General features: G+C 55.7%; 2 protein-coding genes across 3 annotated transcripts in view; one reads left to right on the top strand and one right to left on the bottom strand.

Annotated features, from left to right (window-relative positions):
• Positions 1-3,852: 3,852 nt before the first annotated feature.
• Positions 3,853-5,822, top strand: CNFN (cornifelin; the record flags this gene model as incomplete). Its single annotated transcript, XM_081119090.1, has 5 exons — positions 3,853-3,895; positions 4,515-4,615; positions 5,057-5,167; positions 5,513-5,649; positions 5,733-5,822. Exons 2-5 carry the CDS (start codon positions 4,579-4,581, stop codon positions 5,820-5,822), a joined length of 375 nt encoding a protein of 124 aa, XP_080975216.1. The 5' UTR covers positions 3,853-3,895; positions 4,515-4,578.
• A 4,159-nt stretch (positions 5,823-9,981) lies between these two features.
• Positions 9,982-25,646, bottom strand: part of MEGF8 (multiple EGF like domains 8) — a 40,120-nt gene continuing 24,455 nt past the window's right edge. For both annotated transcript variants that reach the window (XM_081117797.1, XM_081117798.1), the window contains 14 exons: positions 25,238-25,418; positions 24,521-24,684; positions 23,822-23,966; positions 22,851-23,082; positions 21,721-21,844; positions 21,378-21,591; positions 21,037-21,251; positions 17,145-17,352; positions 16,829-16,988; positions 16,288-16,480; positions 15,682-15,852; positions 15,459-15,589; positions 14,872-15,004; positions 9,982-12,794 (listed from right to left, as the gene is read on the bottom strand). In XM_081117797.1, the coding sequence (XP_080973923.1) occupies positions 11,526-12,794; positions 14,872-15,004; positions 15,459-15,589; positions 15,682-15,852; positions 16,288-16,480; positions 16,829-16,988; positions 17,145-17,352; positions 21,037-21,251; positions 21,378-21,591; positions 21,721-21,844; positions 22,851-23,082; positions 23,822-23,966; positions 24,521-24,684; positions 25,238-25,418 (3,540 nt within the window). In that variant the 3' untranslated portion in view covers positions 9,982-11,525. The remainder of the gene's footprint in view (positions 12,795-14,871; positions 15,005-15,458; positions 15,590-15,681; positions 15,853-16,287; positions 16,481-16,828; positions 16,989-17,144; positions 17,353-21,036; positions 21,252-21,377; positions 21,592-21,720; positions 21,845-22,850; positions 23,083-23,821; positions 23,967-24,520; positions 24,685-25,237; positions 25,419-25,646) is intronic.

Here is a 25,646-nt window from a genome sequence, read left to right as displayed (position 1 = left end):
GGGAGGGAAGACCAAGGATGGGGACTCTCGGGTATTCCCTACCCTGACTCCCACATACCTTGCTGTCCAGCCCTTCTTGCTCTGGGCGTTTAGCCTGGTTGGGGTCAAAAATAATGATTAGAGGGAGCAGATGTGTCATTATACTATTAGGAGATGATAAGAAAATGATTCACGGGGGTTCCCTGGGCTGGGAGGAGTCTTTCCCCCACAGCCTCTTTGATCTGGAAGATCAGACCTCAGGGAGGACCAGGGAGGGGCAGGGCCCTCTCTGTACCTCTCCATCGCTGAGTCTCCATCACTCAGAACTGTCACCAAGCCCCTCGTGGAGACAGATGAGCCATCTGGGGCAGCAACAACTTTGCTGGTGGGTCTTCACTCTCTGGGTCTCTCTACTTTCCCCCAGACCTTAAACCAATGCCTGCCGGAGGTCCTGGCTCATTGCAGGGGCTCAGCCAGTGCTAATGGAATAGATGGACAAACATCCACGTCGTTCTGTGCAGCCCTTCCTCGGTCCCCATCATGTTTCGTTTCTCAGCCTCTCCCTTGTCTCCCCCATCTCCTCCTACCTTCCCTTTCCACATGCAAAACAGATACCCCGTGATGCAGTTATATGCCCAGCCACTGATAGGCATTTAGCCAATCCTTACCAGGACCAAGAGCAAAGGCTTGGTTTCATTTACTATTGTATCCCCAGCAACCTGAACAGATCATCATCATCACCATGAACACAAAATATTTCCTATGTGCCAGGCACAAGTCTAGGCACCTTACATGAATTAATTCATTTAATCCTCTCAACAACTCTATTTGTTGACAACCCATTTTGCAGATGGGAAAATTGAGGTCTGGGGAAATTTAGTTATTTGCCCAACATTTCATATCCAATAAGAGGCCATTAGGATTTAAACTCAGGTTTTGGAGTGCATCACAGAAGGCTATCGCTCAATAAATGATCTCCTCCTTAATCCAGTCAGAATTACAGAATTTTGACAGCTAAGACCACACTCAAACTCAGGCGCACAGTGGGTAGGAAAATCACAGGAGGCCAATAGAGACACACAAATAAGAAAGACCCCTTCACATGTCACACCCCAGAGCACAGGGACACACAAAGTGACACACATCAAAACAATCCCCACATGGACACACAGCACCCAGAGAGGCACACACCACACAAACACACACCACACCAAAACCTAGACACAGGGACCCAACCAGAGTTCCCTGTTCCTGGGCTGGCCCTCGAGGAAACAACAGGCTTACGATAGAAAGAGGGGCCACCTCACTTGTCCGCTCAGCCTGACCGGTTCCACCGGGGCCATTGGTGGCACCACCCGCCTTATGAAACCCATGTTGGGCAACTGGACCCAGACCTGGCCTGGACTCTTAGATTCTGGGGGGAAAGGGGCTGGGAGCCTGGATTGCTGGATTCTGAAGGAGTAGGGGCGGGGTGCCCCATTCATGAATTCTAGGGGAGGAGAAGAGGGAGATTGAGACCTGGACGCTCAGGTCCTGAGGAGGGAGGGCTGGGGGCCCAGAATCCTAGGTTCTGGGAAAAGCGAGGGCCAGGTATTTGGGTTCCTCTGTCTTTGAAGGTAGGGTTCCAGGTTTAGCCAATAAAAATACAGGATGCCCAGTTAAATTTGTAAAAGGGTTAAAGATTTATGTGACCTGAAGAGAAACCAGAGTATAGGATGCCCAGTTAAATTTGAATTTCAGATTAACAACAAATACTTTTTTAGTATAAGTATATCGTAAATATTGCATGGGACATACCTATACTAAAAAAAGTATTTGTTGTTTATCTGAAATTCAAATTTAACTGGGCGTCCTGTATTTTATCTGGCAACCATATTTGAGGGGGAGGAGGCCAGATGCCAGGAGACTCTGCCATGGTCACTCCTCAGCCCCCAGGCCTCTCCTCTTCCTGCCCCCCGCCCTCCTCCTCACCCCACAGCAGGCCACCTCACAACTTCCCCAGTCCCGATTTCCTCATCTACATGAGTTGCTGTATCTAATTGCTGCCCCCAGGCTGTGTAAGAGTTGGGAGAGGAAACTGGAGGACAGCTCAGGTTGTCATACTGGGAGCCCTAGGGTCCTCAGAGATGACTGACCTTGAGTCACCTGCACCCCATGGTCTGGACAGCTGGGGGATGGGGCCCGATGGCTGCCTCCAGGGAGTAGGCCTGGAGATGGGGGTAGATACCGAGATAGGAAGCAGAAATAGCAGGAGAAGGGCAAGAGACACGGAGCTTGGAAGGAGAGACCCAGAGATGGGGAAACAGAGAACCAGCGAAACCTGGAAACATTGGCAGAGATGAGAAAAGAAAGAGGAGAGGCTAGAGCTGGAGACAAAGATGCAGGGATGGGGGACAGGGACACTAGCACAGAAGCGGAGAGAAGATGTTCCACAGACATTCAGGTTCCTGGACTGAGTGATGGACACACACGGGCAAGATCCTGAGTGCTGCCCACAAGTCTGGGACAAGGACAGCAAGCCATCTGGGTGCTGCCAGGAGACCAGGGCTTGGGACTTGATGCGTTGAACCAGGGGGTTGCGGGAAAGCGGAGATCCCAGGCGAACAGGGTGATCTACCTGTCATCACCCCATACCCAGTGGGATGATGACACCACCTTCTCTACAGGTGACACCCCAATTTTCCAGTGCCTCCTACATTTTTGGGGTGACACCCGTACTGGGAACCCCACCCGGCTCTAATGCTGCTTCCCTCACTGAGTCACCTCCAATCCCGCCAGGCCTGTTGGGGGGAGACATTGGTGACTCAGGCATCCAGGCCCCTAGCTCTTTCACCCATCAGAAACCCAGCAGGTCTGGAGTCCCAGGACCCCTGCCCACTCAGGGATGCAGCCTGACCTAACCCAAGAATCTGGACCCCAGCCCCCTCCTCCCCCAGACTCAGGAATCCAGGTCCCCATCCCTCTGATCTGTTAGGACCCAGGATGCCTGGGCCACAGCCACCTCCTTCAGGAGCCAGGCTTCTCAGTTCCCAGCCTTCTCCCTTCACAATTTAGAGGTGGGGTGAGGTGTGTTTATTTACTTTGGTTCCAGCATGAATCTCAGCCAAAATACACTGCCCCCCCCCATGTGCATCAGGGCCTTGAATGGGAAGACAATGCCCCCTCTCCCAGGGAAATGGGGACCTCACTAAGGATGGTGGGAAAGGCCTCAAACGGACTCACCCTGCACTCTCTCCCGCACTGCATGCCTTTCTTCTCTCTCCCTCTCCCTTTCCTCTAAGTCCCGTGGTGGCCACTGTCTCTACCTACCTGCCCCTCCACCTTCCCATCTCTCTTCTCTGAATCTGTGTCCCCTTCTTGTGATTTCTCCGCAGATCTTTGTGCCTCTCTGTCTAGGCATCTATTTCTCCATCCCTTCGTGGCTTCTCACCTCCCTCCATATCTCTGAATCTCCTATATCTCTCTCTGATCTTGACCTCCCCTTCTGTCTCTATGTCCCCCATTCCTTCCCCCTCTCTCTGTCTCTCCCTCTTTTGGTCTCTGTACTTTGACCCAGCTGTGTCCCTTGCACCTTGGCTCTGCCTTCCCTTCCCAGCACTCTGTCCATTCCCCTTCCTATCTCCACTGCCAGCTCTTCATCCCTGGACCCCCTCCCCTACAATTTCCTGGTCTTCTGGGGTGCTAGAGGAGGGGGAAGTGGGGGGGAGGGATGAAGGGGGAGGGGAAGTTCTGGTGGGGTGGGGGGAAGAGGTTCAGCCCGACCGGCTTGGCTCCCTGAGTACCTCTGTCAGAGCCCCGCCCAGGGCCCTGTGGCCCGCCCCAATATAAGCAGCTCCTGGCCCAAGACTGAAAACTCAGTGCCCGTGTCACCCACACCGCTGTCTCCATCATCGCCATCACCATCGCTGTCCTGCAGGTAGGTGCACCCCCCACAGCCCTTCACTCTGAGGTTGGGCCTCTGCTCTGTCCTCCCCCACCTCACTCCACTCGCATCTCTGTCTCCTTGCAGATCTCTGACTATCTCTCTGGACATCCCTGTCTTTCTCAATGCTCCCTGCTCCCCCTTCTCAGCCTGAATATCTCTGGGTGGAATTTGGAAGTCCTGAAGCCTAGCACCCCCTCGCTTAACCCCCTTGGTCTGGGCCATTAGATGTGGGGCATTCTCTCGTCACCTTTCTGAGCCTCAGTGTTGCACCTGTGAAAGGGGCTTGCTGAGAAGTCAAAGTGCTGGGCAGGCATTAGCTTACTGGTGGCATCTCTCAGGGCACCTGGCTCTTATCTCTTCCTCCCCTTGTCTGTGGCTCAGCCTGTCTCTCTGCCTCTGGAATGAGGAGTGTCCTCTGGGGTCTGTCGGGCAGCTGTACAGAGATGGGCGAGTTTCTCGCCCCCACCCCATACATCCCTGTCCCATGTCTCTTCTAGCCAGCAGGCTGACATGGCCTCTTTCTCCCCAGCATCCTTCCCCTGAGAACCCAGCCCCTAGTGCCCCCGCCCCTTGCCCTTGGCTCCCTCAGTATCCAGCGTCCCTTGGACAGACTTCGCTGCTGTCACCGCTGCCACCTCTGCTGTCCCCAACGCCACCTCCTCAGGGCCAGGAAGATGCAGTTTGAGATGCACGACAACGTGAAAGGCAAAGGTGGGATCACTGGATGGACCGGCAACCCTTCCAGTCCCCGGAACCTGGCCGCTTCCCTCCCCTGGGCACCCTGGCTGCGAAGACAGACGGCGCCTACTTGTACCCCAGAGGCCCCTGAAATGCGGGAACCCAGCACCCCAGGCCCAGACGTGGAGGAGGCGGCGGCACGGCTCAGCCCCGCCCACATGTGGCACGCACCCTTTCCCGCACCCGCAGGAGCCCCACCCCCAGCTCAACCAGATGTGCAGGAGGCAGTGGCAATGGGTCACACTGGGATGTGACTGCCCAGATGTGGCAGAAGGAAAGGGGTTGCAGTGGTGTCCCCTCAGTGGGCGGCCTGGTGGCCCCGCCCAGACTGCCCGGCAGAGGGGGGGCGGCAGGGGGCGGGGCCCAGGAGGCGTTGCGAGGCTGCCCGCTGACCCCCGTCCCCCACCTCCGCAGCCATGTCCTACCCCGTGACCAGTCAGCCCCAGTGTGCCACCAGCTGCTACCAGACCCAGCTCAGTGACTGGCACACCGGTCTCACGGACTGCTGCAACGACATGCCCGTCTGTGAGTGCCCGCGCCCCCCTCCAGGCCCCGGGATGGTGGGAGGGAGGGAAGGTCGCCTCCATCCCCCTCTCCCCTCCTTGGACCCTGAATCCCCACTCTCTAGCCCTCACGCCTTCCTCGAACCCCCAAAACTTCCTAGGACCCTGACCTCACACCTTCCATCTTCCCCTCGGACCTTCAACCCCCCCCCCCAGCTTCCCACCCTATTTCTCAACCACTAACCCCACCCCACCCCTCAATTCCCTCTGGGACCCTCAACTTGGCTCCGGGGACCCTCAGCCTGGCCGGCAGGAGGTGCCGGGCGGGCCCGCCTGACCCCCCCCCGCCCCCCCGCCCCCCCCCCAGGTCTGTGTGGCACTTTCGCGCCTCTGTGCCTCGCCTGCCGCATCTCCGACGACTTCGGCGAGTGCTGCTGCGCGCCCTACCTGCCCGGCGGCCTGCACTCGCTGCGCACGGGCATGCGGGAGCGCTACCGCATCCAGGTGCGCGGGGTCGGCCCGCGGGCCGGGCTGGGTGGTCCCCGGGACCCGGGCCGGGCTCCTAACCGCTCTCTCCCACCCCCTAGGGCTCTGTCGGGCACGACTGGGCGGCGCTCACCTTCTGTTTGCCCTGCTCCCTCTGCCAGATGGCTCGGGAACTGAAGATCCGAGAGTAAAGAAATGCCCCCCCCCCTTTCCCTCCGGCCGGGCCTGGCCTCCTCTGCCCCCTCCCGGGAGGGCCTGCCCCTCCGCCCTGTCCCGCCACCAGAAATACACCCACAATAAAAACCTGAAAACCAACTCCGCCTACATCTTTTGTCCCAGGGAAGGAATCTGGGTGGAGAAGGAGGTTTGGTGAGACAGGTGGGGACACAGGGAAGATGCCTAGGTGTGGAAGGAGGAGTTCTGGAGTCAGACCTTTGACCGCGGCCTGCTGTGGATGACATTGGCAAGTCTCTTTCCTCTCTGCGCCAGGGTGTCCTCCCTAACAAAGTAAAACCACTCACTCCTTAGCGGCCTACCTGAAGCTCTGCCCGGATTCTGAAAATAAGCAAACCCAGAAAGGCCGCCTTGGGAGAGTCCAGGCCCTCAAGGTCAAAGAAAAAGTTTAGGAGAGCCCCCTGCTCATTTAATACCTACAGATTCTTAGCCTACACACAGTTCTAGCAGGTTAGAGGACCTCTGTTTCCAAAGCAGAGAACTGCCAAGTTTGAGGCTCTCTGGAGCAGGAAGGACTCCTTAAGGATCACCCGGTTCAATCCGCTGTTTATCACAAAAGCAACTATGGATTAGAAAATGTTCAGGTCTTGAAATTAGACAAATCTGGGATCCAGTCTTGACTGTTGCCACCTCCTGTATTATCTTAGTAACCTAATGAACTTTTCTGAGACCATCTCCTCCTCTGAGGATGATCCCTAATGTCATATGGCTACCAGAGAGCAAGAGATGGAACAGATGGGAAAGCCAAAGAGTGAGCTCAATAAACTGTTGTTGTTAATATTATTTTATGTGTAGTATAACATTAAAACTATTCTAATATTAATATATTATTTGTTGTAATTATTCTCTATCTGTGGACCCAACCATTGAGTGACATCTTCACTTGGAATATCCAACAGGCATTGCAATTTAACATGTCCAAAACTTAACTCCTGCCTGGCCCTAATGGCTCAGAGGTGGAGCATTGACCTAGGACCCAGGAGGTAGGGGTTTGATTCCCAGTCAGGGCACATGCCCAGGTTGCCGGCTCAATCCCCAGCAGGGGGCATGCAGGAGGCAGCTGATCAATCACTATCATTGATGTTTCTGACTCTCTCTCCCTCTCCCTTCCTCTCTCTGAAATCAATAAAAAGTAAATAAAATAGATATAAATAAATAAATAAATAAATAAATAAATAAATAAATAAATCCTGATTTCCCTCCCAAACCTGCTCTTCCACAGTCAGGGAATTAGCAAGCCCCAAACTTACAGGCACTGAGTCACTTTCTCTCTTGCCCAGTGTCCAATCTGTCAACAAGTTCTGTCTGTTCTACTTTCAGAATGTATCCAGAATCTCACTTCTCATTCCACTGCCCCCACCTTGTTCCAGCCACCCTCCACTGCAGCCAGAATTAATGCAGCGGCTCCTCGCGGGGTTCCCTGCCCCACCCCACTCTTTAGTCTCTTACCCACAGGGGAGCCCTGTGAACTGAGTCAGATGGCATCCCTCCTGTGCTGAGATCCCCTCACGTCTCCTCCCACACAGAGCAAAAGCCAGAGTCCTCACCTGGCCCAAGGACCTGCACGAGCTCCCTTTTGTTCCCTCTGTAACTTTGTCTCCTCTATTGTCTCCACCCCAGCCACACAAATCTCTTTGTTGTTTCTCTAAAATGCTAGGCATACTTCCACCTCAGGGCCTTTGCACTGGCTACCCCCTCAACTTGGAATTCTTTTCCCTCAGATGTCCCTGTGGTTCACTCCCTCACTTCTGCTCACATGCCATCTTCTTTAAAATTTGTTTTTTATTATTGAATCTAGAGAGAGAGGAAGGGATAGAGAGGGGAAGGATAGAGAGATAGAAGCATCGATCGGCTGCCTCTTGCACGCCCCCTACTGGGGATCGAGCCTGCAACCTGCGCATGTGCCCTGACTGGGAATCCAACCCGTGAACTCTTGGTTCATGGGTAGACGCTCAACCATTGAGCCACACCTGCTGGGCTGCCCACATGTCATCTTATGAGAGAAGCCTTCCCTTCCCACCTTGCATTAAATAGCAAGTACGAGTCTCCCTACCCCCTTCACTGCCTTGTTTCCCTGGTCACCTTCCAACATACCCCACCATTTACTTACTACCGGGCTCTCCGCTGGCTTGTCAGCTCCATGAGGGCAAGGACTGTTCACCTGTGTCTCCGGCACCTAGAACAGTGTGGAACCCACTGTAGGTAGAGATAAGTGATCACAGGTGGGAAACATGCTTAGCAAAAGGAAGTGATTTTAGAGGTAATTGGGAGGGGCGGTGGAAACAGGCTGTTGTCAGTCTCCAGGCTCGCCTGTTAATTAGCCCTGAGGTCTTAGGCAAGGGACTCAGGCTCTGCACCCACAAAATGAGGGAACAAGCCTGTACTTCCCAGCAGGGATGCTGGGAAGACTAAGACTCATGCCAATTACCTGGCCCAGTGCCCGGAGTGCCCTTGAAAGCATTTTTCCTCCTTTTCCTGAGCGTTGCCAATCCTTAGGGCGTTGGTAGCCACATGCAGGCTAGAATCAGGCCTCTACCTTCCACACCCAGGCCTCTTCTCACTCCATGAGCCTCTTGCATTCAGGTGTGTGGATACCAGGGAGGGGTGGCAGCTGAGGGGCTGACACGGAGGGAGGAGGGACACATGCTCTGGGAATTTGTACACGGACATCTGCATGTCAGTGACAAGAGTTGAGGAAAGGGTGGCGCTGCATCCCGGGGAAAGGGTCCTGTCACAGTGCAAACGCTCTCCTTAGGAAGGCTCAAGCACAAACAGAGGAGTCGTGCAGAACCACCTTAGCTCCCACCTGGTCGTGCAAGATCACCTCTCCGCTGGCCTCGCGACTCCCCGAGGCAGCACATCCCGCTGCTGGGTAGCTTCCCAGGTGGGAGATTCTACCTCTACCTTCTCCCCAGCAGAAACTGGCCATTTTGAACGCCCTGCCCCTGGAGCCCGCTTGGTGCTGGGCAGGCTCAGCTAGGTCATCCTGTGGCTTCTGGAGGCAGAAGAGCCTGGTGGTCCTGGCCCACGTGGCTCGGTTGGTGGGAGCATCGTCCCATACACCAGAAGGTGGCAGGCTCGATCCCTGGTCAGGGCACATACCCAGGTTGCGTGTTCGATCCCCGTTCGGGGCACATATGGGGGACAACCGATGGATGTTTCTCTCTCTCCCTTTCTCTCTGGAATCAATAATAATAAAAAATACAGAAAAGCCTGGTGGTCAAGCACCTGGAGTTGAGAGTTAGAAGTTTTGGTTCAGATGACAGCTATCACTCGACAGCTAAATAAAACCTATTTGTTTTCTCATCTGCAAAAAAAGGGATACATGATACCAACCTCATACAGCTGTAGGGAAGTTCAAATGAAGACACAGCAGTAGCAAGCTAGCAAACTGCCTGGCACTGGTACTCAGTAAATACAAGTTCACAGTCACATCTTGGAGGTTAGGTACTACCTTCAGCTCACAAAGGCAGAGAAATCCCCGAAAATCCCATAAACTGCCCAGAAAGTCTGAAAATACTATGATATTCACAGACCACACTGGAGACCCACATGGCTCCTAGGTCCAAATCACCATGTCCTTGGCTAAACGTCAGATGAAGCAGCCTGCTTGGGGCCTCTAGGCTGGGTTGCACAGAAAAGTCCATAATTTGACACTCCCAGCTAGACTCCTGTGATGGAGGCCACCAAGGGGACAGAGATCTCCCGCTCCCACCTCCCCTAGCCTCAGGGGACTGGCAGATAAAGGCCCCCAGGATGCTTTAGCTTTGGATCCTGAGAGTCTACTTTAATTAGAGAAAGCCTGCCATGCTAGGGCCTCATTTCAGTCTCCATGCCTGAACCCTCCTTGCAGTTCAGAGACCAGAATTACACCTGGTCCTGGGACCAAGGCAAGCCTGTTTTCCCTCCTAAGACAAACTGAGGTCTCCCTGTGACAGAGACCTGGGGAAGAGTCAAAGGTCTCGGTTCCCTCATGCCCCTTTGGTTTGTCCCTTCTGGGAACAAGAGCTTATACAGTGGCACCAGCCTAGGAGGGGCAGAGGAGCCCAGGTCATGTGGCTTAGAGGAGGTACCAAGACAAGTCTCCTTATCAGGGTCAGAGATGCAGACAGCGCTGGGACACCGGTCTTCCAACACTTTATTTGTTGATTCAGTTACTCCCCACTCTCCCAGCCAGCCTCAGGTGGCACGCATGGATGGGCCTCTTAGACTGTGGCCCCTGGCAGAGGGGAAGATGCAAGGCCCAGCTCTCCAAGGTCCAAAACAGCAGCTGGGGGATGGTCTTGGGAAAAAAGAGGGTGTCTCAACTTTAAGGTGGCTAGGATTGGGGGTGGCGTGTCCTCAAGGGGTAGAGGAGCTCAGAAGTCCAAGGTGATGGCTGGGGTGGGGGCAGCCCCTGGGGAGAGCCCAGAAGTCCAAGGCAGTATTGTCTGGGAAGAAAGCTGTACGTTGAGGCCTCCATTTTTGTCTCCAACCCCATCTCCTCTTCCCCATGCCTGGGGCCGCATCTCAGGCAGTGGCTTTGTCTCAGCTCTGTCTCTTAGTGCTCCCTCTGAGCCTGTGACCCTAGTCCTGAGGTCAAGTAACTGCCAGAGCTTTGTCCCTCCAGCCAAGGGGTGACAGCAACAGCTTTCTGCTCTTGCTCGAGCCCCTGGGCTGCCTCACTGTTCTGCCTCTGCCTCTTCTCAGCCTAATCCCTCACCAGTCTAGCCGGTCCCCTGCACTCAATTCCTTCTGCTGAAATGCTCAGACTGATTTCTGTTTCCCTGGTTGGAGCTGATTTAAGAGATGTCTAAAGGGCATCTTAGGTCCAAAACTAGGCTCCTGATCTTCCCCACAAGCCCCAGTCTGCCCATCTTAATAAACGACCCCATCACCCATGGGCCACAAAGTTAGGGTCATTCTGGATTCCTCCCTCCCTCACCCTGACACCCACACAACCTTTACATCCTTCCACTCACATCCTGCCTCTATCCCTGACCCCCCTCCCATGGCCACCACCCAATCTGGCCCATCATCATCTCTTGTCCCCCTGCTGTCTCTCTGAATCTTTCCAATCCATTCTCCATGCCACAGCTGAGTGACCTCTTAAATAGGTACATCAGATCCTGTCATCCCCTCTCATAAAACTGTCCAATGGCTTCCCATTGCCCTGAGAACAAAACCCCAAACCCTATCTGGGGCCCACAGGCCCAGGGTGAACCAACCCTGCCTGACCCCGGCCCTATCTCCTCTTCACACTCAGTTGGGGTCACACTGGCCAGCTTTATGATCTTTCCATTAAAACAAGCTGGTTCCCTCTGCCTGGAACCCACTCCTGCAGCAATTCCCAGTCTTTCCTTCTCAGTCTTTATCTAGCTTCTCAGATGCCCAGTTGACTTCACCCCTCGGTCCCTATAGCCACATCAGTCCCACGAGACTAGGGAAATTTGTCTTCGGTTCCTGTTTGCCCAGTGCCTTCAACAGTGCCTGGCGCACAGTAGGTACTCAATAAATAACTGTTGAATGCACAACAAAGGAGGCCTTGTCTGGGTACCCCCAGGGGAAGGAAACCAGAGGTCTCTGAAGAAACAGTGTCCAGGGGCCCCCATGTGGAGGGGCCCCAAGCCCAGGGGGCCATCAGGGCACTTGGCTGCTGTGGCTGGGGACCCAGCCTTGGGTCAGAGGGACATGCTGGTGAGATTGTCCTGGCTCAACAGTCCCTTCCGACCTACACCAGCCCCATGCCCACTGCCCCCAGCACCCCCACCCCCCCCACAGTACTCATGCAGCCTGTGCCGCAGCGTGACGAGGGCTGAGCCCAGGCAGGCACCGTTGGGCGCGTGGGGCCCGCCAGGCAGCTGGAGCAGCAGTGTGGCCACACCTGCCATGCCATCTTCCGTGGGCTCAAGGGTGATAGGCCCGGCTCGCAGGCCAGCAGTGGCGGTGGGGATGGCTGGTGGGCAGCAGCCCCCTCCCACAGGTCCCCAGGGCCCGCCAGCCCCCGTCAGCAGCAGAGGTGCCAAGAAAGGCTCTGAGCGGCGGAAGGTGGGCGGCGGGAGTCCGGCCGGCTTCCAGGCAGGCACGGGGGCAGCGGGGTCGGGCGGGAAGCAGACGGTGACCTTGGCGAAGGGGCGGCTGGCCATCTTGGTCATCTCCTGCAGGTGCCGGCGCTGCTCCTGCCGCTGGTCCAGGGCCTGCTTGGCCTTCCAGAGGAGCACGCAGAGGGAGAGGAAGAGGAAGAAGCAGGAAAAGAAGACGGAGAAGAAGACAAACAGGTCAATGTGGGCCTGGTCCTGCCGGAAGAAGAGCAGGCCCTGCGAGTCGGCCGAGCCGTTGGCGCCGGGCCCAGTTGGGTCTCCCACGCCCAGCAGTAGCAGGTAGAAGCGGCTGGACTTGAGGGCGTGGTGCTCGTGCGGGTAGGTGATGACCAGTCGGTCCCGCACACTGCGAACCACCAGCACAGCTGATGGCTCCGTCACTGTCACATAGGTGATCAGGCCTCGTGGCCACACCTCTCGCACCCGTGGCTCCATTGAGGTGGCCGACCCACTCCCGGTCCCTGGTCCCCCCAGATCCCCGGCCCCCCGAGGCCCGCCATCCGCAGGAGGTGGGGGTGGCGGTGGGGGTGGGGGTGGCTGGATATGCACTGTATGGACGCCCGTGTCGGGGGCCACTCGGACCACAAAGGTGTCGTAGGAGGTGGAGACATAGAGGTCCACGGCACCAAAGGTCACGTCCAGCGTCAGGCGGATGTCCACATTGGTGAACTTGGGCTGCACGCCAAAGAGGACGGTGCGACCAGGGCCCAGGGCCCGGCGCTTGGGCTCGTGGAAGCAGTTGGTCTGGGACGTCGGGTCCAGGCAGCACTCCTGCTCCACAGAGATGAGGCGGTAGCACTGCTGGCCACCCAGCGGGCTCCCGTGGAAGGACTCCCGGCACTTGGCGCACTGTGGGCAGGGGAGGGTGGAGGCAGCCATCAGCGCTGAGCCCGGTGCCTAGCACCCCTCCAGGCAAAACTGACATTCCCTGCCTATTGGTAGGCAGCAAAGGCCCTGGTCCCCACAGTGTCCCAGCAGTTTCCTGTGACCACCCCCCAACCTCCCTGACAGTGTGGACCCTGCCAGAACCCTACACTCCAGCACTGCCATCCCTGGTGTCACCCAGTGACCACAGCACCCTGATGCTGGGGCCTCTGGAACTCTAAGGCACAGCAAGGAAGAGCTCTGTTGAATCCTGGCTCCACTTCCCCACTAGCCGTGTGGCCTCGAACTAGTGACTGAACCTCGCTGAACTTCAGATTATTCCTCTGTACACAGGTAGTAAACGTGGCTGGCTCACGGGACGGCTAAAATCACAGGCACAGCACAGGTGGGTGAGCCTCGCTGTTTCTGGACTGTGTTAAGATATGTCCTACCTCAGGGCCTTTGCACCAGCTGAACTTCTGCCTGGATCACTCTCCACCTCCCTTGCCTTCCCCCCCATGTTTGCTTGTCTGGCATCCTTACTTCCATCAGGTTTTTACTCAAGTGTAACCTTCCCATGGAGGCCACAGTATCTACCATTTTCACTCCCCAACATTTCCTAGCCCTCCTTTCTGCTCATTACTACCACACTGTGTATCTCTCTGGCTTGTTCAGTTGTTTGTTGCTGGACTTCTCCATGAGAATATAAATTCCTTGAGAACAGATCACTTTGCCTGTTTTTGTTCCCTGTGTGTCCCCAGCACCTTGCACAGTGCCTGCCATATAGTAGGTGGTCAATAAATGTGTGTTGAATGAGTGGATGGGTCCAGCTATTTTGATTCCTGCAGTCCAGTCAAACCACTCAGGCTCTAGCATTAGACAAGCGTAAGTCCAGGCTCCAAACCCAAGTGGCTGTCTGACCTGAAACAGGACATGGAATGTCTCCAAGCCCCGTTTTTCTCTTATACCTACACCTCACCAAGGCCCCAGCACAGCCCTGACGAGCCCTCCACATCTGTGCTGTCTCCACAGCACAGCGCCAGCTCGGTGACAGGTACTTCCCACATACTAGTTTCTACTGCTGTCGTTATTAGAACTAAAGGGACCGCCTCTTCATGGCTGCCAACAGAGCTGCTGGAGGGGGAGGGCTGAATTAATCTCTGGGCTTTTTGTGTGTCTTGTTTTGCAAAGGGCCTTTGATTATGCATCAAGAAAGCAAAAACTTCTGATCCAGGATGGCGATGTCAGGCATCAGTAAGGCTTGTGAAGCTCTGTTGCTATTTTGGGTCAAACTGCATCTTTGTGATATGATGACGGGTGGGGGAGACTGAGGCAAGCAAGGGATTTTCTCTTTTCTCTGAACTAGAAAGAGTCAGTGGGTGAGCTGGTGGGAGCATGGAAAATCCCTTCTGTGGGAAGCAAGCTTGCAACATGGCAGCCAGCCTTTAGGAGGCTAATGCAGGGGTTCCAGGAGCACCCCCAACCCTGGCTGAAGAAAAAGGAAACAACTCAAGAGGAATTCAAATATGAGTATTAGTAACAATGTGAAGATCCCCTATCAGCTCAAGGTCACTAGGTAAGAGCTGCCCCTTGGAGGAAAATGTGCCTGAGAATGAAGCCAACACAAAGGAGAGCAGAGTCAAGATGCAGGGGAAGAGATAGTCCTGATGGCATTGTGTGAGCACCTGGATCCAACCACTCCTGAAGGCAGACTCCAGACCTGAGTTTTGAGAGCCAATACATTTTCTTTTTTTCCTTAAGCTACTACGAGATGGGTTTTCTGGCATTTCAACCTTTAAGTCGTGACTATCTACAATAGAATCTGTCTTCTCACCAGCCTGAGAGAGCCCCCCAAGAGGCTCATTTTTGGGTCACCAGCATCACTCCCCGGGGCCTGAAACTGACTGGGGCTCAGAAACAGTCTCTCAAGCTGATCTTGATCCCAGGACCACAGAGTTCAAAACCACAATGTTGGTCCTGCCTGGGCTAGGCTGCCTCCTCCCAGCTCTGACCCCTTGGGGCTATGGGGCCCTTGGCCCATAACTCCTTTATCCAGACACACCTGGTACTTGTAGCAGTCTCGGCGGTCACTGGGGGAGCTCCCCTGGCAGGTGCCCGTCTCTGTGTTGTTCTGACATGGGCAGCCTGTCCCGTCCTGCTCGTTACATGTATCCGCATGGCCATTACACTGGCACCTAGAGGGGGGAGGAAGGCTGGAGTTACAGTGCTCTCATGACCTACAGAGGCCCTGGCTGGACGCTGCATGTGTGAGCTCCAATCCAGGCCAGAAGAGAAAACAGGCTCACAGAGGCCCAGCCCTTCACCCAGGCCACAGAGCTGGTGAGTGGCAGAGTCAGGACCAGAACTAGCTTGGACTGACTATCCAGAAGGAAGGGGAAGAGCGGGGAGGGTGTCCTGTGGTCTTTCCCTCAGCGGCCCTCTCTTTGCCCACAGGTCTCCATCAGGGCTATGTTTCAGCACTGCTTCTGAAGTTGGGGGTCTCCCATCTGAGTCCAGTTCCTTCCCCCCACACCTGCCATGACCGGGGGCTCCCTGGGGATTCATCTTCTCCTGAGGACTGGGGAGGGAGGCCTGGTTCCCAGAGCTGTGGCCATGAACAGGGCAAAGGGCCTGGGCGCCTCCACTTACTTGGTGCACTTTCCATCTAGGAGGAAGTAGCCATGGAGGCAGCTCTCACATTTGTCCCCGTAGCTGTTGTTCTGGCAGTTTACACACACAGCCTCATCTTCACTAGGACCTTCTGTCACCCAGTTTTCAACCTGGTCGAGGAAGGACAGGATGGTCACAAAAAGGCATGGACCAGCCCCCTGCTCCCTGACACCCAGGAGTTTGAGATGCCAGCCCCTTTCACCTCCTCTGGATCCAGTGAGTACTTCTCTGGCTCCCTCCTGGCCATCTCAAGCTCCTTCTTGGAGACACAGACGTGGCTGTTGCCACGACAGAAGGCGTGGCAGGGCCGGCAGGTCCCGCCCCCCACAGCAGAACCCACGAACAGCGGGAGGCACTGCTCACAGTGGCTGCCCTGGAAACCAGGACAATGTGGTCAGAAGGGTTGGAGAATCATAGCGGGGCACTTGGCTTGGGCAATCCAAGCCCAACTGTGATTTACCCCCCTGCCTTTGCTTGCACACCTCTAGTGACAGGGGGTTCACTCCCTTACAGCCTAAGGTGTTGAGCTAAGAAAGCCCTTCCTTAAACTATCCCAAATCCTCCTCGTGACCACCCTCCTTGGCCCAGTGCCGACTCTGTCCACTATTCTAAGGCAGCCCCTCTGTGAATCAAACCCAGGCAGTGTCCCCAAAGTCTTCCCACACCTCTCTGGGACAAGGTCATGCCACACCCCCAACCCTGTGCCTGGTTTATCGGGGCTCAAAAAAGGTTCAAGGTGCCTGAACGTGGGCTGAAAGCAAGGAAGGGCCGCGTCCCGGGGTCAGGCTCTAAGGCCTGGGTGGCCCACCTTGGTGTGGTTGCGGCACAGCAGGCAGTGGTCGCGGGCCCCCACGCCAGCACACTCGCTATGGCGGTTGCAGCGACACTCCGTGGAGCAGTTGCGTCCAACAAAGCCGAAGTGGCAGCGGCAATGGTCAGGCTCCACGCACGAGCCATTCACACAGCCCTGGGCGCACACTGGGCGGCACAGCCCCGTGACACTGCAGGGGCGGAGTGGGGATCAGGGCAGGACAATGGCCGAACCCACCACTTACCATCTTCATCCCTGCTCTGTTCCATCTCTCTTCCCTGCAGGAGCCAGCCCACAGCCCCTTCTTCCTGGGGTACCCCCATCAAACTCACAACCTTGCCCCTCCACGACCTAGCCCCCACCTGCATGGCCCCCTGGATGAATCCCACCACCATCACTCATTGGACTATGTTTTCGGCCGTCCTGCTTTGGTCCATGCCTTGTCCTTTACTGCTCCCCACAGACCCTCCCACCCCACAAGCTGTCCGGTCCCCCTCCCCTGACCCCACCCCGGGCCCCCGCCTGGCTGCAGCCTCACTTGTCCATGAGGTAGCCTGTCTTGCAGCTGCACTCGTAACCATGGGGCTGGTCGTGGCAGTTCTGTGTCTCGTTGCAGTCATGATGCCCATTTACACACTCATCCTCAGGGGGGCAGGACAGGAAGGCCCAGGAGGCCCCAGGAGGCCCACACGTCAGCCCTGGCACGAGATACAGGGCTTCACTGGGGCCTCTGTACCACCCACCTAGCCCCCCAGGACCTTGCTCCTACTGCCTGAGCCCCACCTCTGAGAGAGCCCCCAGTGCCCCTCCATGCTCTGTGCCAGCCCCTCATGCCACCCCCGAGCCCCTCTCACCATCACGGGGGCCGCTGAGTCCACCCTCCAGGCAGCGGCCGCCCCCATCCTGGTTCCCCCAGGCACACCAGCCACAGTGGGGGCGCCGCAGGCACAGGGCACACTGGGTTGCTTGAGCACAGCCCAGAGAGCAGCTCTCAGGCCCTCGGAGCAGCCGCCCGCAGCCTCCAGCCATACATCGCAGGGGCAGGTACGAGGGGCTCAGACACTGTCCAGGGGAGAGGAAATGCAGATTCACTGGGTCAAATAAACACATCCCAGGTTTCTCCCCAGCTCTACCCTCTTGGAGATCTTACCCTCCCTGGCCACAGCTGGGTAGACCAAAGCGGACACCAGCTGGGGCCATCGTGACATTCTCCCTCTCAAGCATCCATAACTGAGTCAAACTAGGGACATCCTTGAAACTAAAGGGGGTATGTAGCCCTGGGCTGGCACAGCCATTTGGATGAGCAAATGACAGCAATGAAGAGGAGAGGAAGCAGCAGGAAAGGAGTGGAGGCAGAAGAAATCGGAGATGAGAACCACACCCCTAAGCACAGGTGGAGGGGTTTTCCAGCTCCAGCTCCAGTCCCTGGTAACACCTGGCCACACTCTCCACCTGGCTTTCAAGAGGTGCCACTGTATTGGTAAAATTGATTCCCCTTTACCCACCTGGCTCAGGCACAGCTGCATCTTACAAGCAAAGGCAGGCAATAATCCCAGATGGAGACAGAAACTAGGCCAGGAGGGGGGCTGCAAGCCACAGTTGCTTTAAAAAAAAAGGGGGACCTGGCTGCTGGGGCAACAGGATGCTACCACCTAGCCTGGGAAGCTGAGGAGTCCATGGCCAGGGGCCGAGCAGCAGCTCACACACCATCCATCGCTCATCACGTCCTGGGCCCAGACAAGGCGCGCATGAGGGTCAGGCTCTTGGGAACGTACCTCAGTGTATAAAAGCATTTTATTTACTGCTCGAGCCTCAGGTAAAGCATAAGAGGAAAGATTAGTCTGGGCTGGAGGGCTGGCTGCACTTAGGAAAAGCCAAAGCCAGCATGCAACCCTGAAATAGAAAACCCCGCCTGCCCCGGACGGAGCTTTGAGCCACTGAGGGTATGGCCAGTGAGGAGCTGAGCCTTGCTCAACTGCCAAATTCTCTGCCAGGCTAGGCCTCTGAATCTAAATTTAGTGCACCCACTGGCAGACAGCAGAGCAATCTGGGAGCTGGTGGAGAGAAGCCAGAGGCTCCAGACTGCACAGCGCTTTCTGCTGTGACCTCCCTAATGGCCAAATTCAATGCTGCCCAACACCATAACTGCATCGCCTGTGTTCCTGGCAGAGACATATGAACATAAGTTCCAAGAGCAGGATCAGAGCTCATCTGTTGGCATGTGTCTGCAGCCTAGCAAAATGCCTGGGCACAAGAAAGGTGCTCAGTAAAGAGTTTGGTGAAGGGAGAAAGGGAAGGAGGGAAGAAGCCAGCCAGCCAGGGAAGGGAGCACTCTCTTGCCTGCACCAGGCTCTAAGGCCAAAGTTATTCAAAAAAACAATGCTGGATGGTTGAAACGCAGCTGCCCTTGAGCCAAATCAGGTCTGGCCTGCATGCCTGTTATGCCTGTTATGTTTGATCTGTGCTGAGCCAACACTTCAACGAGATTTCCCAGGCACCAAATCTGGCAGGAGTCCTCTCACATTCACAGGCAGAAACAACTTTGTGCTCTGCGCCACTTCCTCCTGCCTCGCACCTGGAGCTGCCCCGAGAGCCTGGCAGGTACATGGGGGTTGCGGGAGCCACATGTGCTCTCCGGTGTTGCTTTCTGGTCCCTGGAGCACCCACAAAGAAAAATCTCAATAATATTTGGGGAGGACTTCCATCACCAGATAAACCCCAGGCTGGGGGAGGAGAGGCTTCTGCTTGTTAAAGACGGACACTGCAGGGTCACACTGAGGGCCCGCACAGGGACAGCCACTCTCCACCCCCTGCAGTGATCTTCTAGGTGTGTCCCAGAAAGTGGAGACTGGGAATCCTCCCGGTGGGTGGAACTTGGGGTGTTGCTGAGTTTTTACTTAATGGCAGGCTCTGCTCCATGTCCTATCAATCATCCTCCCATTTAATTTGTACAACCTGCCTACGGGCTGGTGTGGTGCAACACAAAAAAAATATTTGGTTTTTGTCCTAGCACAAAGTTACTAAAACACTTGGAACTTCCTGAGCGATGGGAATGCCTTTTGTTATTCACCAGGAGCCCCTTTCTTCCAGGAGTTCATGCTACTGAGGTGACTCAGGGAGGGGTCACCAGAATGGCAAAGTGATTAGAGGAGTGTCACTGTTAGCCCCACCCACTGACCTGGAGGCGGGGTTGACCACTGAGCTCTATAAAAACTCTTGGAAACAAGGTTCATCATTGGTGAACACATCCACTGGGAGGCTTGTGTGCCCAGGGAGGGCACGGAAACTCCACACACCCTTACCTGGTCCTATTAATCTCCTCCACTAGGCTCTTCCTAAATCGCGTCCTTTATAACACACTGGCATTAGTAAGAAAATGTTTCTCTGAATTCTGTGAACTGCTCTAGCAAATTATCAAACCTGCAGAAGGGGTGGTGGGAACTGGATTTATAGCTGGGGGGTCAGAAGTCCTGGAGGCCTGGGTTCATGACTAGCATCTGAAGAGGGGGCAGTATTCAGGGCTGAGCCCGTTAACTTGTGGGATCTGACGCTAACTCTAGGTAGAGAATGTCAGAAGTGAATTGAAATTGTTGGACACCAGGTTGTAACCAGAGAATTGGTGAATTGGTCACTGGTGTTGGAAACACCTCAGATGGGACCTGCTGACATCACTCCTGTTTTACCAAAGATTCGTGCAGGCTCCTGGGTTGAGATGGTGAGTAGTCACACCTCGATTGGGTCTTGCACAATTAAGATACAAATGGGCAGTGGGCATCTGTGGAAATTGGAGACTCGGAACTCTGGCCCAGTGACATCACTTCCAGGAGGTGAATCTTTCTTGTGTCCCAGGGGTGGGATTGGCTAATAAGTGCCTTCAATGTCTGTCACTGGGACAGCTAAATCACGCTAGGCAGAGGAACCTTAAGAACGGGCTTTATGAGAAAGTATATGCTGGGCAGTCAAGGGGCAGACTGTCACTGACAGATACACTGCCTCCCCAGACCTTCCAGAACCATCTCTCTAGCCCACTGGCCCAAGAACCACAGAGCAGCAGTATTTCCTGTCCTTAGATTCCATCAAATACCCCCAGTTCCTTATAATAAAACCAGCTCAAGTGGGTTTCTGTTTCTTAAAAGCAAAATTTCAAATGCAGCCCTAGCCGGTTTGGCTCAGCGGTTAGAGCGTCGCACATGGACTGAAGGGTCCCGGGTTTTATTCCAGTCAAGGGCATGTACCTGGGTTGCAGGCGCAATCCCTGGCCCCAGTGGTCTGGGCACTTGCGGGAGGCAATCAATCAATGTGTCTCTCTCACATCGATGTTTCTCCCTCTCTCTCCCCCTTCCACTCTCAGAAAAGCAATGGAAAATATTCTCCAGTGAGGGTTGAAAAAAACAGACAACGAAACAAAAAGTTCCAAATGCAGAGAGAGAAAGAGATGGAGGAGGATGGAAGGGTTTGGGAGGGAGAGGGGATGGTGTAAGAGTCATGGAAGGGTGGGCGGGGAGAGCTGAGGGCATGAGCCAGAGCTGAGAGAGTGTGGCAAGAAGACATACCAGGGAGACTCACCAGGCAAGGAGGGAAGAAAGAGACTCTGGGAGGAGAGGAGAGAGTGGGCGTAAAGGGAAAGCATGAAAGTGAGACCAGGGCTAGGGAGATGGAGAAGGAAGTAGGACAGAGGAGGAGGTGGCGGAGAGAGTCAGTGTAGGGCAGAGAGAAAGAGCCTGGGCCCATGGCAGAGTCCTGTACCTGTTGGAGACTGCTGCTCCAGACACAGTGCTGCCAGCCCCCATCTGCACCCTTGGAGTCCAGACAGGAGGTGCAGTTGGGCAGGAGGTGACAGGGAGTGGGGCAGGGCAGTGGGGGCGATGATTCCACCGGCATTGGGGACACATTCAGCAGAGAGTGGCTGAAACACGTCCAGTCGTAGGTGGGCTGCACTGAGAGGATGCGGCGGGTCTCCCCTAGGGTTGGGGGCATAGTGATTAGAACCGGGTCTGGGCCCCCAGGCCCTCCTCCCTCAGAGGAGGAATCCAGGACAGGAGTCCAGGCCTCCAAACTCCTCTCAGGGACCCAGCCTCAGGGCTCACCGGTCCTCTTGAACTGACGCGTCCACATGCACTTGCCCTCCCTGGTACACTGCTCGCAGTCGGCAGCCCCGCACGCAGCCTCGGAGCAGTTCCCTGCCCAGAAGACCTCTCGCTGATTGATCCGACAGTCATTCTCTGAGGTGCAGGACCCGTTGCGCCCAATGCAGGCACCCTCGGGACAGTTGGTACACCACTTACAGCGGGGGGCAGATGCCTGGCAGGGGAAGACAGGCTCTATGGAGTCCTAGGGTCCCCAGCATCCCTCCTGACCCAGCTGCTCCCACCCAATCACAGCTGAAGAGCACGGTGGTTCCCGAGCCCCTCCTACCCTCACACCACTCACCTCTCCATCTCCAGGCTGCAGGGTCCGGGGATGGCGGGCGAGGCACTCACTGCAGGTCCGGAGGCGGCGACATTCCTCAGGGGAGCGAGGCATTGGGGAGCAGGGGGGTGCCCCACAGCCCAGCCTGGGGAGGCATTAGGCCTTGGCTCATCACACCCAGCCAGGCCCTGTGCTCGTCTCCAGTACCCCTGTGTGCCCCAAACTGCACTCAGCTCTGGACTCAAATCTGCTCCTTCCCCTTCCTACCTGCTAATGGTCCCATGTTCCCCAGTCACCCAGGCCAGTGACACTGGACAACACCTCACATCCTCCTGCCCCTCCAGCCACCAAAGCTTTCTGCCTCCTGACTTTCTGACTGTCCCCTCCTGCCCAACTCTGCAGCCCTTTGCTCAGTTCAGGCCCCTTGCCCTCACCCTGGCCTCCTGTCCAGTCTCTACCTGCAGCCTCCCCTTGTCACTCCCTCCCTCGCAACAGCCCCAAGGTCTCTCTCTGCCCAGGGCTGCCTCTGTGGCTCCCTGTCACTCACAGTGGAGGGCCACAATCCTTTACCCCAAATCCTTGAAAGCCCATGTGATTCAGAACTTTCCAGACTTTAGGAAAGCAGTGGGTGTACCCAGTGTTACATACCACCCCTAGTGGAGTCTGGGGAAGCACCCCCTATAGCAAGCCCTTTACTATAAAAATGGTGGCACATCAATGGGACAAATAAAGCCAAATGAGTTTGTGCTAAATCTATGATGGTGCTTTCAGCTTCCTGACATGGTCAGCTTCCTAAACTACAGATGAGGGGTCTATGGGCCTGGACGGAGCCCAGAGCCTCGGCCAAGCACTTAAAGTCCTTTCTGAGCTGACCCCACCCAACTTTCCAGTCTGATTTTCCCCAAACTCAGATGGTCTTTCAAATATACCAATCTCAGTCCCACTTCTGAACCTTTGCTAGTGTCAAGTCTCCTGGTCATTCAGGGCCCAGTTCAGACCCAGCTCCTCCAGGAAGCATTCTTGGATGACACTCCAGCCCACAAGCAGGACTTTCCCCTGCCCCTGCCTGTAATGAGCTGCCCATATTCCCAGAATCCCCTATGGAGCACACCAGCACCACACGCCCCCGAGCTGTCAGTCAGCACCGTTACCTGTGGGCCTGGTCCCCAGACAAGCAGGCCCCATGGCACCAGGTGCAGGCCCCAGACTGGTTACAAGCTTCAGGTGAGGGCAATAGCCGACAGGGGTCAGGGGGCAGGGTCAAGGCCAGCAGGCGGCCCAGGGCCACTCCCCCGAAGCCCCCTGAGATGTACAAGCGGCCCCCCACTGCTGCCACAGCATGGGCCACAGACTCCTCCATCGGGGGCCCCACAGAGGCCTGGCCTGGGGAAAGAGAGCAGCGTTCAGAGAGAGAGAATGGGCAGGAGACTCCAGGAACAGATTCACACAGAGATACCAGTCAGAGAGGGACCCGGAGCAGGCAGTGAAATAGTGTAAGGAGCAAAAAGACTGACACAGCAAGACCGGGCAGAGCCGGGCAATCAGACACAGATAGCCAGACAAAAGAGGGAGAGAGACATAGAGAAAAAGAAACAGAGAGTGAAATGAAGAATGCAGACAAATGTTGCAGTACAGCCCTAACATAACAGTTGTTGTTTCCTTCTAGTAATGCAAGTGCCTGACTGAAGCTCTGATCACCAGACATCCTTTCGAAGAGATATCTGCTTCAAGGAAGGCTCTGGAATAAACACACTGCCCCAGGACTAGATAAAGAGCCAGGCGGCTCCCCATGGGGGCTCCTTTGTTTTAGAGAGCTTGGTTCATTTCAGTATCTCACCATTTGGGCTACTTGTTTGTTTTCTCTTCCTGCGCTTTAAATTCCTGCTCTTATGTTTTAAATTCACCAATGATGAGTGAGCCAGCAGAAATCCTAGGCCCTCACCATCGACCCCAGTAAAAACAGCAAAATAAACTTTTCTAAGGAAAAAAAAAAGGAAGGAGGGCATCCCTGTAGATAACATGGAGTGACAGGAGCTTTGCCTGAGAGTCTGAAGGGACCCAAGTGGCTCCTAATGAGAGGGGGTCCCCAGACAGGGGCTCGCAGGGACAGCATTGGACTTACGGGTGAGGTCGGGCAGGAGCCAAGTGTTGCAGTTGACCTGGTAGAGCAGCACATCACTGCTGAACTCATCAGGGTCCGAGCGGCCCCCCAGGACCACCATGGTGTCCCCTAGCAGGGCTGAGGCATGGAAAAGTCGGGGGCGGGGCTGTTGGGGAGAGAGGTGGCAGGATGGCCCGTCAGAGCCCACAGTCCTCTGCTCACTCAGCCCACTGGCCACCCCGGATCTCCCTACACCCCAGCCCCCACCAGCCCACCCTGTCGGAACTTTCCTCTGATCTCACCCCCTTCCTCCAGGAAACCTCCCTCATCCCTCAAGCAGCCCCCAGAGCCATCTCCTTTTCCCGAACTCCCAAATCCTGTGCTACTCCCCAGGAACCTAGCCCAGACTGCTAGGAAATGAGATGAGCCTCAGGCTTCCAGTGCCAGATGGGGAGACCAGGAAGGGAAGGGGCCTGCCAGGGCTGCACCGCGAGTGGGGAAGAGCTGGGGCAGAACCCAGGCCTCTGAACTCCTGGTCTAGGATTCTTTCCTCCAAGCCAGGGATGGAAGGGGAGGCTTGGAATCCCATAGTTCAGTTCAGGGGACTGGGAAGGAGGGGGAGTAGGAGTCCAGGGTGGAGCCAGTCCCTGGATCACTGGGATAGGGAGGCCCCCTCCTTCCCACCACCTACACCCATCTGTCTAGACCTCCTTTCCTGACCTTTGCCCCCTGAGAAGGGGCCAGCAGGCTCCAGGTGCGGTCTGGACAATGCAGGGAATAGAGCTCGGGGGATGGGGCTGCCAGCTCCACGTGGAAGCGGAAACCCCCAAACACGTAGAGGGAGTCGGTGGCCTCGTGGTACACAGCAGAATGACCATAGAGACCTGGTGGGGGTTGGAGTAGAGTGAGAACAGAGGCTGGGAAGGCCTGGTGATCAGGAAGGCCCCCCACCTTTCTGGGCTCCCCTTCTCCTGACCACAACACCTTCCCCGGCCCTAAGGCCACAGACTCAGGAGACCTCAATCCCTCTCTCTCTCTTGAGTTCAAAGGCTAACCATCAGAGACTCTGCGAAAGAGAAGAAAGGGAGACTGGGGTGGCCAGAATAAAAGAATGAATGATAAAAGAATGTAGAAGGAGAGGCAGAGAAAGAGACTATCTGAGGGACAGTGATCTAGGCCCTAGGGGAGGGAAATGGTGACCCAGCATTACTGGACAGCTTTTCATGGAGTCAAGGGGAGGGGTGTTAAACAGAGAAACTGAACTTCTCATTCTCAAGAGATAGTACCCTGAGAATCTGGGTAGGGGTCAGGGGGCAGACAGGGAGACAAGGCATGGAGGGAAGTAATCATAGAGTATGGGAGTGGACAGAGAGACTACACAAAGCCCTGGATGGCCAGGAGGTCAAAGGTGCTATGCTCTCCTGTCTCTAGGCCCACCTGTGGGGGGTGTCCCACTCTGAGCTCCGGATACCCAGGTGCCAGTTGCCAGCTGGTACTCAAGCAGCTGCTGGTTGAAGCCATTTTCAGGGGAGTAACCACCCACCAGGAGCAGAGACAGGCCTCGGCGGGCAGTGAGGGTGTGACCAGCGACAGCTGGCAATTCCACAGTCTGAGGGGCCTGAGGGACAGAGGGTAGAAGTCATGGGAGGGCAAAGATCGGGTCATCTTGAGAGTAGAAGCAAGACAGAACTCCACACACTGCCTGAACTGCTAAGGAGACAGTGAGCTGCCTGGGGCTGGTCAGAGCACAGGCCCTCCAACCAGCACTGGTCCCAGCAGGCGGGCAGTAGACATCTTGCCATGTCTGCCTCTCAATGTCACTTCAGGTAGGAGCAGCCTGTGTTCC

The sequence above is a fragment of the Miniopterus schreibersii genome, assembly GCF_964146895.1.
Source record: "Miniopterus schreibersii genome assembly, chromosome: 18".
NCBI classification, from domain to species: domain Eukaryota; kingdom Metazoa; phylum Chordata; class Mammalia; order Chiroptera; family Miniopteridae; genus Miniopterus; species Miniopterus schreibersii.
This window is presented reverse-complemented; position numbering and strand designations above follow the sequence as displayed.